General features: G+C 36.5%; 3 protein-coding genes across 5 annotated transcripts; all 3 read right to left on the bottom strand.

Annotated features, from left to right (window-relative positions):
- Positions 1-423: 423 nt before the first annotated feature.
- LOC103709054 (60S ribosomal protein L30-like) lies at positions 424-4,168 on the bottom strand. 2 transcript variants are annotated; one of them, XM_039124810.1, is made up of 5 exons: positions 4,057-4,168; positions 3,822-3,927; positions 2,356-2,457; positions 999-1,039; positions 424-873 (listed from the first exon to the last, which is right to left on the bottom strand). In XM_039124810.1, exons 1-5 carry the CDS (start codon positions 4,075-4,077, stop codon positions 439-441), a joined length of 705 nt encoding a protein of 234 aa, XP_038980738.1. In that variant the 5' UTR covers positions 4,078-4,168; the 3' UTR covers positions 424-438. The 2 variants fall into 2 exon arrangements, with proteins under 2 accessions (XP_038980738.1, XP_008792450.1); XM_008794228.4 differs by having other exon boundaries at positions 552-873; positions 971-1,039.
- A 3,240-nt stretch (positions 4,169-7,408) lies between these two features.
- Positions 7,409-14,244, bottom strand: LOC103709053. The gene is made up of 4 exons (XM_008794227.4): positions 14,168-14,244; positions 13,892-14,096; positions 9,196-9,523; positions 7,409-7,990 (listed from the first exon to the last, which is right to left on the bottom strand). Exons 2-4 carry the CDS (start codon positions 14,037-14,039, stop codon positions 7,789-7,791), a joined length of 678 nt encoding a protein of 225 aa, XP_008792449.2. The 5' UTR covers positions 14,040-14,096; positions 14,168-14,244; the 3' UTR covers positions 7,409-7,788.
- Positions 14,245-15,317: 1,073 nt separating this feature from the next.
- Positions 15,318-19,202, bottom strand: LOC103709117. 2 transcript variants are annotated; one of them, XR_005511116.1, is made up of 4 exons: positions 18,731-19,202; positions 18,498-18,645; positions 18,293-18,419; positions 15,635-15,718 (listed from the first exon to the last, which is right to left on the bottom strand). XR_005511116.1 is itself a non-coding variant. In XM_008794320.4 (3 exons), exons 1-3 carry the CDS (start codon positions 19,127-19,129, stop codon positions 15,489-15,491), a joined length of 777 nt encoding a protein of 258 aa, XP_008792542.2. In that variant the 5' UTR covers positions 19,130-19,180; the 3' UTR covers positions 15,318-15,488. The 2 variants fall into 2 exon arrangements, 1 of the variants encoding a protein (XP_008792542.2); XM_008794320.4 differs by lacking the exon at positions 18,293-18,419 and having other exon boundaries at positions 15,318-15,718; positions 18,731-19,180.
- Between the last annotated feature and the right edge of the window lie 34 nt (positions 19,203-19,236).

Here is a 19,236-nt window from a genome sequence, read left to right as displayed (position 1 = left end):
TCACAAAATTCATATATAATTCAAGAATAATTGAATAGCTTTGGATTAATTCATTTTTCAAAAATAATTCTAAAAACTCATAAGAAAAATTCATGAATAATACAAAAGAACATTCAATAAATTGAAGAAAATTGTAGCTGTGATCGAGCCTTCCAATTTCGAGTTCCAACCAAGTCAGCACATTAAATCTCAATCAAATTGGAAATTAACCATAATACCATGAAATCAGATTACGACTTATAAACAAACTAGTTAACTTTGAAGAACGAAAAATCCCATGCATCATCGAAATCCTAAACCATGTCAGGCCCAGACTCTACACATACACTCCTCCATAGTATCTCAACACATACACTCGGAAATTCTCCAGTATACCATCGCCATAAAATTGTGTAGACAAATTATATTTATCAATTTCCTGGCTTCTGATATTCCATTTTATGTTATCTCACTCCTAAATATATTTATTATTTCCCAGATACATACTGGACAACCCACTCCAAGATCTACCACAGAACATAGAATGGGAGCTCCACATTGGCAGATCGTAGAAAAATACACTAGATAAAAAATGTAATTAGAATTTGGCTTCACAAACCATAAAAAACTTAAAAACATTTCACCTGGGGCAAAAGAATCAAGTCCCCCTTGGCAATAAAAGGTGTTAAAATGACAAAACAACAACAAAATGATAAATGCAGCACAGTTATCTTGCAACAATTTAAAGTCAAAATCTATAGTAGGGAACAACCCTAGACCAAGCAAGGACTTGACTGATCGACAACATTTGATCCCTAAATCACAAGTACAACCTAGATTTCTCTCCCTTCTCTCACTGGTCACCTGGGATGCTCTTGATGATGTCGGAGTCACCTGAAACGCAAACAAATACAAAAATAAATGATCGAAATCTAGCGGGAAAAAAAAGAGAGAGGCCAAGGTACAATGACTGCATGTCCATTGAACACACCAGGATCAATAATGCTAAGGCAGCTTACACGGAAATATTTGCCGCAGGCTGTTCCAAGGTCCACATTATCTGCGAATATGACAAACACTCAGAAAATGAAGAGGCAGCAAACAACATCATACAAGTCTAAATGTATAACCTCCATAGCATAAACAAACATCTCATAGAGCATGGATTTACAGGATTTTACCAAAAAATAAAGCTGTGCTTTCAAGGGAGGAGAAAAAACTATCCATGACCAATTGCTTACTAAGCCCAAGCAGTTCCATGCTAGTTAAATTATGAAACATAAATGGGTGATTTATGATGCCCTACAAGCCGCAGGTACACCAATATGTACGAGTGTCACCCAGCTACATAATAATTATATAATATAACACATTTCTCGTTCCATTCCCCTGTCCTGACTTCTTCCTGGTTTGGTAGAGGAAGATAGGCAACAGAAATAGAAGGTCCTTCTCTGCTTGCACAAAAAATGCCTCTAAAAAATAAACCAAGATGCTGGAAGACAATTTTAGATTGATATAAAAAAGAAAACGAAGAAAAAGAACCAACCGGACAGTGAACTTGCAGGGGCGTCCAAGGGGCAATAACAGTGAAAGATTTAGCCCTTAAACTATGCATTTGTAAACTATAAAAATGTAGGGTCAGTCCAAAAACAGTCTTGGATCCAAGCTGGACCAATTAGGATTGGCCTGGTAGGTTTCGCCAGCACACCCACAAGCTGATAAAATGAATTGAACGTTTGAAAAATACTTGAGCAGGATGCTCAAATTTTTGGGTACTCGGACACAGTTACAGGTAGGTCTCTTAGGACTGGCACCAAAGAATGGGACACAAACATTGAATACCGGAAGTGAAAACAAAAAATAGCATTGGAAATAATTTGATGAGATTTAAGGACCAAAGGTAAAGATATAAATGAGTCAACTGCTCCAAAGCCTTTTTAATTGCTTCCCAATAACATCCTACATTTCTCAAGATGATTTTAGGAAGCTACCACCCCTAATTGAATCAATCTCTTCCATTTTGGCTTCTCTTTAAAAAGAATGCTTACAAACAGGAAACGGTCTTCCTGATAATAAAACTTAAAACAAATTTGAAAAAACAGTATTATTTTTGCATTTGCATGTGAGAAGATCATCAGACAATCCGTACACATATGCCTGTATTAGTTTGTTCTGATATCTTAGGTTTACAGACTTAATAGTCAAATGGCTCGCAGAATGGCTATCACACTCTAGTTAATAAAATAATTTGATCGACAAGAAATCTCACCTTTCTAATTTACAAGTATAAAAAAGTAAAAAAAACTTAGCATAATAATTATACCACAAACAATAGGTTGCGGAAACTCCATTTATAGCAGACAGAATAATACTTACTCCCGTTGAAATGATGTACGCCAACCTTAGCCAACATTGCATAATACTCAATTTCAGACTTGCGGAGAGGAGCGCAATTGTTTGCAATAATTATCAACTTCCCTGGAGAAAATCAATTGGTGAGTGAGAAAACCAATCAATTGTTTGCAATGATTACCAGCATAAATAACAGGTTTTTTGGTGGCAATGGCAGAAGAGGTCTGATACCCGGCGCGACTAATTTTGCAATAAGTATCGGTAAAGTGACCATGTCATATTTAGCCCTGATGGTAGCACGCAAAGATGGTAGTGGCATAATGGTTTGCAACAAGTTACAATTGTACATTTGTGTGGTGATATTGTGTATAGCAGCTACAGCAATTTAAATTGTAAGGTTGCAGAGGCCAATGATCAAGAATATCAGTGAAACATGCTAGATTATTGTATAGAAACTGCTGTTTTCATTTGGTAATTCATCTACGCATCAAAAGGATAAGTTCCTTTATATAGTTTTGCAAAATTAGATATTCTTCTTCATCATGTTAACATCAATTTAACCCAAAAACTGGCATAACTTTTGAAGACTACCAATTACTATTTTTTTCATATGGATGCACAGAACTTATGACATCATTGGTGCTATGTTCCCGGAATAAACCTAGGTAGAGGCAAAATATGTGATACATACAAAAGTATGAAACGGACGACATATTCAGTATTTACAATCATAAACCACTCAAATCATGATTTACCACAGTGTATAACATGATGAGTTTATTAACTCACATTACTGTGGCTAAAAGTCCCAAAATTAACAATAATTCGATATGAAATTATTAAACCACATCATAATCAAGCCACACTGAAATAACAAAAACAATTGATTCTTTGTTCCTAGAAAGTCAATTTTCTAATGACTACCTGACAGATGAGCATTCAAATAATAAATTATCACACTATCTGAAAAAACAAAGAAAACAGTGGGGGATAAACTACCCTGCACAGAAAAAGCTCAGATAGCTGTAAAGATTGAAACACTTATAGCAAATGTGCACACCTACGAATGTGATATTTTACATTAAATAATAACTGATATTAAGATTCAATGTCTTAGCTAACATTTTTTTTCGTCAATAATATTATGTTTCGCCCTCCACACATTCCCCTAGATTTAGGCAAAGAATCTAGATGAATTCAAGCGGGGAATAAGGGCGAGATTAATATCGGGAACTGCATTCATCTCTTAGGCACGGTTCAACAGCCAAAGAGCCAAACTCCAGTCCCAGACCATGACGACCAACATTTAAAAGACGTTTCTACGCATAAAACTAAACCAAATCATAACCCATCTCAATAAAAAAACAGTAAATTTACTAGCCGGAACTATCTGTTGGTCATGGAGGTAAATCTCTAAGATAGCATTAGAGATCAAAAACCTGAAAAAAATGGCGATAAAAGAGAGACTGGAAGAAGAAAGATGAAGAAACCTTTGGAATTCCGAAGGGATCTGAGAACCGTCTTGTACCCGAGGGTATACTTCCCGCTCTTCATAACGAGAGCGAGCCTGTTGTTTATGCTCTCAGTACTCTTCTTCTGCATAAAAAAGAAAGCAAAAAATCCCCCAAATCAACGAAGAATCCCAAGAAAATGGAAAGCAAATCTACGACCAACAAAGGAAGAAGGGAAAAAAAGAAGAAGAAAAGAACATTTTGAGAACATTACCGCCTTCTTCTGGGGCGCCATTAGTGATGGATGAGAAGAGGGAGAGGCAAAACCCTAGATCTTCGTCGGTGCTGGCCGCCAAGAAAACCATTGGGTTTGCAAGGAGGGTATGTAGAAGACCAAGAAATCCTAAAATTACCAAACTACCCTTACCGGGTTATTGGGCTTGCAGTTGGGAGATCAGGACCGTCGGATTGGGAAGCCATTGGGCAAATTATCATGGGCTGTTGGTTTAGGAGATATACCGGGTCTAATATATGGCTTAAAAGACCCACAAAGAATAACAAACCAATGGAGGTTTGCCAATGTCAGCTTTAAAAGTTCTGTTCAGTCTAGGGCGGAAATTTTTTATAAGATCGATTTATCATGATGAGTGCTGCTAAATGGGGATAACGATTTGAGATGATATTTGTATTCTTTATTTAAATTAAAGTTTTGCTCTATAGGTGCTCCAATTTTGTTGGGAGGAAAGGACTTAAACAAATATTTCCCTTATAATTGAAATTTTACTACAACTCCCGTCATATTACAACTTAAGTTGCAGCAACTTAACTTATTAAAAAGCTTCCTCTTGCATTTGGAAGAAAGTTTGGTTTAAAGAGGAGCTTTTGGCAGCCATGCCGTCGAATACCTTGCATGCGAATGCCAGGTTGAAGCGCTCGATGTACATGGAGATAAAGTATTATCGACGAAGATTATGGACGAAGTGCTGAGTGTCGAAGTTAGTGATGAGAGCTTGGATATAGATATGGGTGCCCATGTGAAAGAAAGTAGGCAGCATGAAGGCCTTGAGAAAGGTGGAGAAGGTGAAAGAGAGGGGTGGAGGAGGAGATAAAGTGAAGGAGATGGAAAGCAGAGGGAGATTTTTTTTAAAAAAAACTATAATACCTACTCAAAATATAAATAGTCCTGCAATTATTACCGCAAGATAGTCCTTAGTTGCAACCCAACCAAAAAAGGTCTCCATGGGGCTTAGAAAGAAGCCCAAGCCTTGGGGCCAGGGCTTCTTCTTGGAATGCTTATAATTTTTTAGAATTTTTATGGTGGTTCTCTTTTTTTTTTTGGAAAAGGTTTAAATCTTAAAGCCATCATATTTTTGAATATTTCTACATTGGATATTGTAGTATAAGCAGACTTGCATTCAATTGTAGACACCCTACTTTTGGTCCCCCACATACCCTAGTGGTATCAGCTAACAAGATGCTTCTAATATGGATTTACTACAACTCTAAAACCCAAACTATAATTCACAGTTTACACATTGCACACCATTTTCTATATTCCAACCTCATGTTTTGTGATGCCAAAACTTTAGTGTGAAAAAGGTTTTGAAACTAAAATTTTTGTGTCAGAAGGCTTCCAAATAAAAAAGAAAGTCCTTGGGTGTTTTGACATCAAAATATATTCTCCCCACCCAAATTCTCATGCAATCATTCTTGTGATGGGAGACTTTATGCTGGACCAATTCCGTTGTACTTGAGGGATGATATCGTCCAATACATAAACATGGGACAAAAATCATTCTTGGTGCAGTCTCTACCCCCTCGATTCCAAGCACGCCTTTTCTAATTTCCATTCTTATTATATTACTTTTAGAAAAGTTATATATTTTAACTATTTCAAATTATTTACAAATATTATTTACTGATATTTACAAATATTAGCATCATATTTTAATTATATAAATTATGATTAACTATGTGAATTTTTGATTTGGATATCCTACTATTGATTTTAGACTCGAGAGGATAGATATATTTTTAAAAGAAGATGGCAGCAGTCTACTCTTGTATACATGAATACGAATATATATATATAAAGTAGATTTGGCTATACTCAAGGAGATCTTCACTTAATTTGATTAGGTCTAATCAAATGATGGAGATCCTATGTCAATGATCTAAGACATTACATGCCATCTACTATCTCTATATTACTTTATATTAAAAATTATATAATTTAAAGACCTCTAATCTATGCATCAAATAGTCAAAAAAATATACATTATTTTATATTATTTAAAATATCTATTTTTTTTAACTATTTTATGCGTAGACCTCTATCCCTCCCAGCTTCTATCTCTCCATGCATGCATACATTCTACTAAGTTTAATCATTTTGGTTGGATATCAAGTCAAAAATTTGAATAACCTTTAGCTCCAAGTCTGACGGCTCCTTCCAGGTAACTATAGATAATATGGACAAGGATAGCCCAAATAAGCTACAACGATTAATGTCCAGTTTGGGAGAGCTTTTGGAGGGCCAAAAAGTACTTTCTGGCCCTCCAAAAATACTTTAAAATAAAAAATGGTGTTTGGTAAAATTTTCGAAAGGCTGTTTTAGCTTTTGCGAGAAGCTGAAAACAGCTTTTGGGGAGAAGCTCCAATTTGGAGCTTTCCGAAAACACTGTTTTCAGCTTTGTCGGAAAGCTGTTTTTTGAACCAAAATACTCTCATTTAAATCACACTTTTTTTCCCCAAAACCCTCTTTCCGCCTCTTCCTCTCTCACCCATCCTCTCCCTCTCCCTCTCTATCTTTTTCTTCCTCTCAACGCCGCCGCCTCTGTTCCTTCTTCTTCTTCTTCTTTTTTCTTTTTTTTTTTTTTATTTTGGGAGCTCGTGGCTGCCCACGGTGGCAGCCACCATGCCGGCCACCACCCATGACCGGCGACCCCTCTATATTTCAATGAAATAAAATAATAAATAAATAAATAAAAATAAAATATTAGTAATTAGTTAACCAATTTTATCACCTAGCTAGAAAATTTGTTAGAAAGATAAATAGTCATTAGAAGGATAAAAAATTAATTTACACTAATAATTATAATATTTTATATATTTATTATTATATTATACTATAAATATAATATTATATTACATTATATCATAATACATTGATATGTTATGTTAAATAATTTAATATTATATTAAATTATTATTCCATAATGCATAATATTATAATACTATATTATAATAATATTATATTATATTACATTAATATTATACTATATCATATATTTATGTATTAATATATATTATATTTTATTATGCTCTGTTGTATAATACTGGTAATGTCCTTTATGGTCATTTTGTTATATAAAAGTACTTTTTCAGTTTGTTTACCACATGTTAAAGTGCCACAGTACTTTAGAAATATAGTTACCAAATAGCAAACAGCTTTTTATAAACGCTCTGCTTCAGACAGCTCTACTTCCAAAAGCTCTACTACTAACAGCTTCTCCAAACAGGGCCTAATTGTACTTGTATCTTGCTAAAGATGTAGGCTACCAAGTTGACCACACAATAACAAAACAAGGAAAAACGAAGCAAATAAAACATTACTTTTATGATGGAGCAATCCCAGAACTTTATATGAATATAGAAATTCCTGTTCCATTAAGTTGGGGAAATTCAATTATGTACTCAGACGAATTCATGCTCGCTAGATATTGAGCATCAACTTGAGTTACACAGTGACTTGCTGCAATTTGTATTGCAGGCTCAAACTTTCATCACCATATGCCATTGCCCTCTGGCTCCAAGGTAAACTTATACATCATGGAACAAGAGCAAGAAACATAAAGATTGAAGTAAAAGAACCTTGTGATTAGAGCTTGAAGGCACAATGCCCTTTTACTTCAACCACATTGTAATTACCTTTTCACCTCATCAATGAATCAAAAATCACCACATGATGCAGAGTTTCTGATGAGTATTGTTTTCCCAAATATCATCAGACGATCAGCTTTCTTGGAAAATTCTCCCCAGTTGAATGCTCCTCACCATCATGATCATGAAAAACAAATGTCAGTATTCCAACCAGACAAAGCACCGAGCCTACAATAAGATTGTCGTAGCGCTCCACCCAGTGAAATTTGAGTTGGCTGGCACCATAAAATGAGAGGGCTACTAGAGATGTCATTACAGTTACAGTACTGCAAAAAAGAAACGAAAGCCATAATTTGTTTATTCAACTTCCAAAAATGAAGAAATAACTGAAAACTATATGCGACTTTTATCAAGTGTTCACCTAATACTCACACACAAAAATAAAAAACATAAAATAAATAAAAATGCTCTTGACCAGGGTCGAATGTTGGTTACATTCATAATGCCTAAATCTAAGCCGGTCAGACCTTGTCAACAATATTTCCAATCAATATCAATTACATTTCTTACTATATCCCACATGGGTAGTTCTGATTTGATGAGGTTTTACCAAAATTCTGATGCTCCTAGCCAGAATTTCTCCAGACCTATACTTCCATTGCCAACAATCCTTCAATGTATAAATACTCCTTCACAAACCACACTATAATTTTACATTCTTCCATCTTTAATCTGATAGCAATCAATTTATAACAATATAATGTCAATAATATGATACTAAGTTAACTTTTCAATAGCCACATATTTCAGCATATCAATTGCCAAAACAACACTTACAGAAGGATGTTTCCCCTAAGCATATATGATTAGTGGAATTCTCTTGTAGCAGTAAGCACAATGCAGTTTTTCAAAGTGTTGAAAAAACTCTCTCTAGTTTTACATTCACCAAGATTGCTTTAAACAAAATTTATGATAGAAAAATTGATATTCGTGTTTTTGATAATCAAAGATGACTCATCGAGATCGGAGAATGGATTTGGATGAAGAAAGGCATCAAAGTTTTATGCTGAGCGCTTCTAAAACTATATAATTCATCCAGATAAGAACTTTATATCAAACATGCAACCTAGGTCAATATTTTATTTCTGATCACTAGATGAAGCATCGGTCTAAATGTATCGAGAACATGTGAGGGCAAAAGTAAGATAAAACCGAGAAGCCAATGAGCTACCACTGGCAAAGTATATAAACTTAAATAAAAAAGCCTCTGCAAAGTATTGAACTGAATCAATATAACAGGGCTGTTGAACATTCACCCTGATATCCTGCTTAGCCCCCGCTAAAGCAGGCCAACCTGCTCGAATTTCCTAACTAATTATCCAATATATATTCCCTACACATAAGTCTAAAATTCTGAACAAAGTTTATAAAACATTCTGCAATGCCGCCAATCAGAATTCAAGCTACAATGCAACCAATTCATTTCATCAATTTTCTTTCAGAAGACCAAATTAGATGTATAGAGGCATACCTGAATAGCAGAACGATAATAGCTAGCACCATCATAGATGAGGAGTTGCCAACAGCAAGGAAAACTGGAAGTGTTGTTGCACAAGGAGATAATGCCGGTACAAGAATAAGTCCAGCCACAGCCATCTTCTCCATGGGATGGTTGTGGGAGTGACTATGGCCTCCCTTACCAAATATGAACAGCAGAACATAACTTCCTCCAAGAATTATGAGAAGCAAGGAAGCAAGTCTATGCACTGTTTCCTCACCAGCGATCGTGTTAGCCATGGTAATTGCAGTAATGCCAAGCAGTGAGGTCGAAATCACATGCAGGACAGCTCCAAATGCAGCTGTTAGTAAAATTAAAGAGAAACTCCGTAAGCATGCCTGGTTAGTCCCATCAATTGAACCACATACATCTTTGCAATCCAAGTAACAACAACAGTTTCTGTTTAATGTCTGAAATAACCCTAAAAGCTAACAAGTAAGAATCCAATCAGACAATGATCTACTACCTAACAGAATAGTTATCACCTGTTCAAACACCAAAAACAAAAAATCTAAAAAATCAACTATTACAAGTGGATGTAGACTGATCATCATTATAACATGGCAAACTAGTGATATGGATGACACAGGAATTTTAGTGAGATGCAAAAATAAACATGGGAAGTTCACTGTCAAAGATCACTAAAATCCAGATAGAATGAAGAATGCATGCACATTGCACAACACAAAAATGTAGGGACAAATATAGATGCAAATATATAAAGAGGACAGAGGCGCACTTGTTTATATATCTACCCATATTTCAATTGATCAGCATGCAGAATTTAAAAATATACCAATTAAACAACTGGATACCATCAGTACTATTGCCATTAAGAATCACTGGCATTAGCAGAGATACGCCAACAAGATCAATTTTTGTTACCGGTACCTACAGTAACATAGCTTGAAAATTACATCCTCGAGAGATGCTTAAGAACTCGGATACATAAAGCTGGGAAAAGCGTTTGGTTGGGGGGGGGGGGGGAGAGAAGGGGTGGATACAGTGCATGAGCATCACATGGTCTTCAGTATGAATAAATATATTTAGAAACATAAGATAAACTAAAAAGCTGCCAGGTAAAAAGGCAGAAAACCATCATCTATGTAGCTCTAAAAGTATTTCAAGCTGAATTAATCATGGCACCAATGGCAAACTGGGCAAAGGCTAGATAGTTATGGTTAGTGTCAAATGTCACATCAAAAAATTTTATTGTTCACATGCTTTCTCTCCGTTATTTTCCCAGGAAAACATAACTTAAGAAGAAAAAAATTATGAAGCCAGATGAAATAGAGAAAATCTGGCAAATCTGTGCATCGTCCAACCCTGCCTGTTTGAAGTGAGCAGGAGAATTAACATTTAAAATGGAACCAATATTGTCTCTATAAAATAAAATTGACAAGTTCATCATAAAAAAGCACATAAAATTTACAAAAACAGTATATGTTGAGAATTTTAAAAACTAGATGGTCACGGAATCAACTGCAATGAGCCGCTTTACATTGGAGATAAAAGCAGGTCTTCAGATTTCACTCACAAAAAAAAAAAAAGAGTGCAATAATGTGGATAGAGATTAAAATCCTTTTCAAGTAAATATACAGTTGACAGCAGTAAGATAAGGCATATGTATAAAAAAACAGACCAGGGAACCAAAAAACAGGATTATCATCATCATTGAGAAAAAAAATTTTACAATCCGCAACAGCCTAAAATATGCACAACATGAACATCAAAGCATCATCTTTACATACACCCACTCATTTTCTCCAAAGAAAGAGTTCTTTAATAACTTTCTATTAACCATCATACATTAAAACACCATTTAGTTTATCATAAGTGCCAGAAGAGCTTCGATGACGAGCAAAGTGAATATGAACATGTAGGAGCATTTATAAGCATGAAAATTACTTAGATAAACCGTAGGGGCAACAAGGCTCAGCTTTGAACCCTTCCCTGCAATTGTTTGAAACAAAATAACTGTTGAAAAGACAGAGGATGACCATTTGGGCTGATGAGACAAGTGAAAGAGTCAATCTTGAACAACAGATTCCTCCAACAATGTGCCCTCACTTATTGGATCAACTTAGAAAATGTTGAAGAATAGGATGTCTCTAGTGGGGAAAAAGAGAAGAAACACAAAGTAAGGTTCATACTTCATTGAGTCTTAAGGAAATATTTAGAGATACTTGGTAAGATTTTCTTTATTTATGGATCAGAATATTGGGAAATAAGAGGGACCAATGATCACTAAATAAGCTTAACTGAATTAGGATGCCTAGCGGAGAATATTAGACACATCGAAAGAAATAGACGCACTAAAAGATACAATATTCATGCAGGTAGTCTTTCTACCGACAGAGACCAGCTTGCTCTTCAATTCAGTCAATCTCTAACCAACCTTCTTCACAACAAGACAACAATCCCTTGGCTTAGTTTTGCCTAAATACAAGAAAAGATCGCAAGAAACTCTAATTCAATTGAAACTTGCTCTGTTTTTTGAGGTAAAGGAGAAGGGACAATCTCCACTATTTGTTAAGAAGAAAAAGATACAAAAGGATGGTTAGTCCCCAGCAAGGCACTAGGGACAAACGGAGAGAAGGTCAACCCTTACAAGTTAGCTACCTGACCCTTGACCCAATCAAAATTACAGATCTTTTTCAGCACAAAGAACACTCCATTCACAAAACAAATTCACTTTGAAAATCATCTGATTCCTTCCTTCCATAAGGCCCAACAAACTGCCATTGCTAGTTGGTACCAAAGAGACTTCAAATCTCTGTGGCAATCCCTTCTTCCTCCACAATGACCACAAAGAAGAGATTGAAGCAGGCCAACCTCGGATCCCTAAACAGGTTTAAAGGCCCTCCAAATACCTCAAGCAAAGGAACAATTCAGAAACAAATGATCCACCAACTCTTCTTTGGTCTGCCCAAACAGCAATAATTGCAGATTCCCTTTCCCTTCTTTGCCAAAGGATCCCCAGTATTAAGCTTGTGCATTAACAGCAGCTGCATGAAAACCTTCACCTTCTTGGGGACATTAACTCTCCAGATAATTTCTGCAAATGGACACAACAAACTTCCTATGTCGTTGAACTGATAGAACGGGTTAACAGTGTAGCAGGCGGTGTCAAGGGTAAGTCACCAGTACCTATTCCAATCTAAGAACCTACTGATCAGGTCTAAATCTCAAACTACAGTTCCACTCACATCAAAAAAGGAAGTTGAACTTATGCAAATAATCTTGCGACATAGAAAGATACCATCTTTACATTGTTCGCGAGCGAATGGACATACTGGAATAACATCCCCCGATGCGACCTCCAACAAACAACAAACTACTAATACCAATAAAGTAAAGAAGGCAAGCCTTTAAAAGAAGATTTAAAGAATGGGTGTAAAGAACATAGTTAAAAGGTAAGTAATAACTCAATCAAGAACAATTATCATTTTTCCCCCTAATTGAAAAAAGATGTTATAGTATAGCAGCTTACTATGAAATTTGACAATTAAAACAACTTATATTTTGCAGCTAGTCAAGTTTATCGACAATGAAGAAGAAAGAAGAATGATCTTAGAAATTATGATGACTTCATTAGGCAAATGATTGCTACTTGACTCAGCCCTTCAATATTTCAAAAACAAGACAATAAATCATTCAGTAAGATTTTTCTTTTTTCTATAGTTATGGTGGCAATGCCACCATCCTCCTTCAAACCTGGAACCTATCCCGAGCAGAAGCACCAAGGAGAGGATTGCCAACCAGTGGACCCAAATTCTTTTGGCAAGAAATTATTTTTTTCAGAATGTGGAAAACCAAAATTATTTATGTTCTATATGAATGCTGTCCCTGTTTTACGGAACCTGCATAAAGTCAACAAATGTATATCATGGATTTAATGTGGGAATATCCGCTTATTAAGTTAGGAAAGACGTTAACATCCTTCCATTCCCTAGCAAATAATTATTCTTAAATAAAAAAGGTCACCATATTAAGGCATACCTGAGGTTTATCACATTATTGTACTTTTGAAACAATTTCTTCTCTAATTTTTAGGAGGTGAATACTAATTAGGACCAAACAAGCTCGTTTATGGCCCAATCTATGGCTTCTCCTCTGTTTATCGGTTCATTATTTTAGGATGGATCAGCGGCTAAAAAGAAGTGGATGACTAGGATTAGCATTATGGGTTAAAAAGGTTTCAGATATATTAAAAATAAATAGGCTATCTATTTGCTAGCATGACGACAACCAATTTCACCTCTCCCATATGTTCCACACTTTTCCATCAATGATTTTGTTTGAATTACTAAAACAAACATTAATTCATCGGTTCACCATCGAAGCCAAACCCCAAGAGTCTGAGATCTATCCAATCACAATATGCCAAAATACCAGTTAGTGGCCATTAAATACCTTAAATCCCATCCTTTCGCACAAAAATACCTAAAACTATCACTACATACTCCAAGATTCCATTGCTCTCCTTCCAAGACCGATAGTACCAAGTTAAAGCTCAGTTCAGCTAAATCTACGGATCCTACCTAACAACCACATTCTATACGATCATTCGAGATCTCTGACCGCATTTTATGACAGTATAAAAATCAAACCTAGAATTATTCTGAAAAAGATAAAAAGACCTAAAGAAAGAATCTGAAGAACTCACTGACGAGGAGAGTTCTGGAGAGGGTCCATTTCTGGGCGCGGCCGACAATGGAGAAAGGGAGCCAGTGGGTGGGGATGAAGGAATGGAGCAGCGAGACTGTCGCGATCCCTCCAATCGTGGAGAAATCCTTCGCGCTGAAAGCCTCCATTTCGAACCCCAGAGCTCTACAGATCGATGACACAAACCGCTTCCCTTGCCGAGAGATCTGCGCACAAACTACTCCAGATTACCATTCGTTGAATGCGAGTCCAGCAAAAAGAAGAATCGAACCCAGACCCCGAGAGAGGGAAAGAGAGTTGGGTGGGGGCTTTGGGAGAGACGGCCCGAAGCGCGAGGCCGGTGACACTGTTGTTTTAAGCTAAATAGCCGATCAGAAGTAGGGAAATGCACGAGCTCCGGTAACACCCACCTTCGCACCCACCCACGTTGTGCTTTAATAAGCGAGCCCCGCTCAAAAGTTAAAAACCGTTATGATAATTATAATGGCCAAAATTTATCTAAAAAAGTTTTTTTAAAAAAATTTAATATTAAAATAATTGCTGAAATGATGGCTGCCATGGCGATATTAAAACGAGAAATAGGGAACAATGACCCAAAAAAATATTTTTTTTTTCTTTTTTATGAAGCATAAATATAAGAAATTAGTTCTCCTTTTTATCATATGGTTAGGCAAAAATATGTATTTTTAATTATTACTACATATGGGCATCAAACAAATCTTATATAACCACATTTGACCTTATTTGACTTAAAAAATTCAATGAAATGCTAAAATTAATATTATACCCTAAACAATTTTAATTGAAATATTATTGGATTAAGTTTGGATTCAATTTTCTGACCTGAATCATGTATAAATTGAAATTGGACCGCGCCCATCCGTCATCCGAATAAGTGCTGCGAATAGTTCATGTTGTCGAATAATTGGTAAAATTGTCAATGGTTTAGGATCATTATGTAACTTGAAGAACAATATTGAACCTGAGACTTGTCACTTGGAAGGGCAAGACACCAACCACAGGAACTAACAGCTTTTGATAATTTGAAGAATATTGTTATCCTGATCCTGATTCATTGTGGATGAATGCTGACTACTTGGGATCAATTTACTGAATTGGACTCCCTTCAATCTTTCTGCTCAGAAAAAGAAAAAAAAAGGGATGGATATATCCTGTATAACCTAAACGAGTCACATTTCCCTGTCTTATTCTATAAACCAAGCCAAGAGCTTCCATTTCCTAAATTCTACCCACCTTTTGCACTGCCACATTATTCCATATCAGTCATGCTCTTGCCACTCTATGTCCATGCATGTATTCCTCACGATCATTTTATACATGGAACTAAGGATCTCTTTATCCATTGCAGGAGTCCTCGTAGAGAAATTTCTGCATCATTTCCATGAGACATCCATGCAAAATGTAGGAACTTAACATGGAAGTCTAATCTCAATTTTATAAGATTTTACACTCATTACACATCTCTGATTTATAAAGAAAACAAAGATAACATTTGACATAATTTACAGAAGATTTCAGATACAAAAACTCGTCGATGAAAAATGGAGGAAATTCTACAAGTGTATAGTGTGATTCTATCAGCATTTATACTCGCATGCCTTGAGATGTTCTTCTGCGGCATGGAGGGTGGGGACCTTAACCCTTAAAGATCTATCTGAGCCATGATTCTGGACCAGGGAGAAAGTTATATAGGCTATGCCATCCGGGTCAACATCCAAGCTGTATAAATGCTGCCCAGCAGCAAAGCTACCCAGTAGTTGGTATGATCTCTCGGAGCCGTCCATTGCTAAGCAGAGATCATCTGTACCTGAAACAAACCGACAAAGGCCTCGTCATTGCCTCCAGTGGTTCAACTCCAGTGTAATATTAATGACATGCAGAAATAACTGGATTTGTGGAGAAAAGAAAGAAATGATAAATGCTATTATGAATGGGGCAAGTTGCAATAACCTCATTTAAGGGGAAAAACCACTCATTTTCAGAAAACTGTGAATTATTAAACCGTAAATTTAGGAGAGAAGAAAAAAAGAGAGAAGCAAGAGGAATGTGGGAGCACCAGAAAGAAAAGCACTTGTTTTGGTCAGTTATCCCATGCCTTTCATTTATGTGTTTAGTAGACATAAATTTTTAAAAGGATGAGACTCATGTGAGTGCTAGAAAGATGTCTGCTTGTTTTGTTTAGTTGTCACATGCATTTCTTTTACGTTATGATGTTATAGAAATGCCGTGATGTCCTTCAAGAGCTTGTAGTTTAACCAACCTATGAATCTCAGAGACTTGGAAAAACTCAGAGCAAGCATGGGAATGATATTTGATGGGAAACAATAAATTTTTGCTACGAATCAACACAAGGAACATAAGCAGGCATGAGGTTCTAGATGATTTTGATATTGTTATACAATAACTGTTCACATATGTGCTCATATTTTTATAGTTTTTTTTAATATATACAACTTATACTTTTTACTAATGTTCTAAGGCTTACACAACAGAGTAAGCTCTGGAGGGCTCTAAGTCCAAAGAAAGATATTAACTGTACACACAGATTGTTGTTTGATGTATGCATACTTCTGCAGTTTACATATGCATGCTTTACATGTAGAAAAATAAAATTCTAACTTTAATATTGTTAAATACAGGAACAAACTTGAGGTAAAATCCGCTGACACTAAATTTGTCATGAGTCATCTTAGAAAAGGTTTATATTTTTTCTATGACTTCCTGTAAAGTGTCAACTCCAGAATAGCTCACAGAATAACACATGGTATCGTTATTGTGCTTCTACTGGCCTTGGCCAATATAGTACCTGTAATTGTAATATTTTCTATATATTTCTTTGTTAGTTTGCATTTCGGATATATCTTTACTACTCCATAAAAACATATATTTTTCTATTATACTAAATAGTCTTAACATGTATGACTCAGACGGCTTTTTTTGGGATCTCTATACATATTTTCTGTTTCATAAATCGTATGCATATATGATTGCTATGATTGCTTATATTTTTATTGTTGACTAAATCCATGTTTCTTGACTTTGAACATGTATGATTTTGGAATGTCTCACTTGGCCACTATGTTTACATGCAGTAATATAAGGGGAAAAAATCATATCTGCCTATCTGTGAGGCCCATAGCATCCCCGAGTGTCACTTCAGTTTCCTGTTAGATCTCTTGCCCGTTTCTTTAGTCTCCTATTAGATGGGAAAGCTTATCCAAGAGTCCCATGTATTCCATGAAATGAGAAGCATATTTGTAAAATCTACTGTAAACAATCTTCACTGATGGGATTATGATCACCATCAAAAAATGCTCCTTCCCAAATAAATTACATGCATAGCATCCGCAGAAGATCTAGTGCTATGAAAATAATATGTTACTCCTTTCTTTGAAGCCAATTAAACAAAATTAAAGTAAACAACTCATAATACATTATTTTCTACACCATGGAGATGGCCTCCACATATGTAGGCTAAGTTACATAAACCTGATGACATATCCATTGTTTTTGTGCCTTTTTCTTTTTCCCTTCCTTACAACCATGAGTTTTTCTTAACATGAATGCAATCTAAAACTTCCATATCATGGCCATTCGTAATTCCATACTCAAACCTTATACTTTCAACACCCACCGTGACTGATTTATGAAAATTTATGTTCCTTGAAACTGATTTGCAACAAGGTACAAATAAGAATATGTTGAGTTGTGACTTTAAAAAAGGAACGGTATCGAAATAATAGAAATATGCAAATAGCAGGTCAATGAGCACAATCCAAGTTGGAACTTCAAATGGCAACTGATTCAGCATCCCCTTTGCATATTTTATCCTGCATCACTCAGCCCACAAGGTTTTCTCACAGAAATATCATGACCCTCAAAGCCTGTCCCACTGTAATATGATACATTCGGGGCAAAACTTTCTTATATCAAGGCCCTTAGCACCTTTATGAACTATCATTCACTAGCTAAGTTTACCATATTCCACTCTATTTCAGACTTTCTTAAGTTACTTGATGTTTTCTGCAGGAAAATAATGAAAACCAGAACATATTATGGAAACCACTCTCCTAAGTGCAAGATAGCCAACCCATTTCATATTTAAAACATGAAGGCTTACTGAATTTACCGAAGTATTCCTTAAAAAATGATTAGTTTCCTGTGATAAAACACATACATTCTTGGTTTCAATTTTTTTCCATCTTAATCTTCAAATAATATGCCTTCCAAAAAAGTAGTTCTGGCATAAGACACAAAATTTATCTAGCAATCAATTCAACCTGGAGTGAACTATTAATAGAAATTTTGTATCTCTAAACTTAGTGGATCTCCAAACTTAGTGCCCGTGCATTTCCAAAATAATTAAACAAAGCTTCTACACCTTGCAGAAAGATCAATAGGAGAAATGCTAACTGAACCACAAACACGATCTATTCTGTAAGCTTAACTATTTCCAACTAAGAAATCAACCATTCCTTTTGAAGCTGAACCAAAGCACTGAATTTAGGCTATGAAACAGAAGAACAAGAGTTAGTAGCCAATGATATGGAAAGTTCCAATCCAGTAAAAAAAAGATCAAGACTTACACGCAGCAAGCTCCTTCTGTGTCTGGTATAGAAACTCCAACGCCGCCGAGACCTCCTGCTCGAACTCAAGAAAAGGCCCTCCATCAAAATCCATCTTCCGAAGCTTGCAGAGCCCCTCCCCCAACTCCATCATCGCCCCTCTATGGTTCTGAAAGCCCACCCAAAACCCTAAAGATCCCAACTTTAAAACCTACAAACCCTAATGCAATCAAATATAGATTTTTATAGCTCGCCTGGTTGAATAGGTGATGGAACCCCACGGCGCACTGGAGAATCCCATGGAGAAGCGTCCGGATCGGCTCCTCCGCCCCGTTCCACAGCTCCTCGAGGAAGTCGTGGCACTGGTGGTAGTCCCCGCCGTTGAACAGCTCCACCGCCCGGTCGAAGCTCGGGCCCTCTCCATCCGGCGGCCCCTCCGGCAAGCCCTCGCCGCCGGAGAGCCGGTGCCGTCCCCGGAGATCGGCGCTTCGGAGAGGCAATCGCGCCGAGGAATGCCCAGATCGAGGCGGAAAGAACAAGTAGGGTTTCGTGGGAGCAGGGGGAGAGAAGGATCGATGGAGGGTGATCGGCGTGGGCGCGAATCTCGAGGCGGAGGCCATGTGTTCCAATGACCTGGCTCCGGTTCCCGCCATTTGAAGCGGGGAGGCGATAAGGGAAAGGGGATAGAATTTGGTACGGAGGTGCTCATATTAATTCATTTGCGGATACCATATCCCCCGTCCGTTTGGTCCTGTATATG

Source organism: Phoenix dactylifera, chromosome 3 (genome assembly GCF_009389715.1).
Source record: "Phoenix dactylifera cultivar Barhee BC4 chromosome 3, palm_55x_up_171113_PBpolish2nd_filt_p, whole genome shotgun sequence".
Lineage (NCBI taxonomy): Eukaryota > Viridiplantae > Streptophyta > Magnoliopsida > Arecales > Arecaceae > Phoenix > Phoenix dactylifera.
The sequence above is the reverse complement of the archived record's forward strand: the minus strand, read 5'-3'. Positions and strand labels throughout refer to the sequence as shown.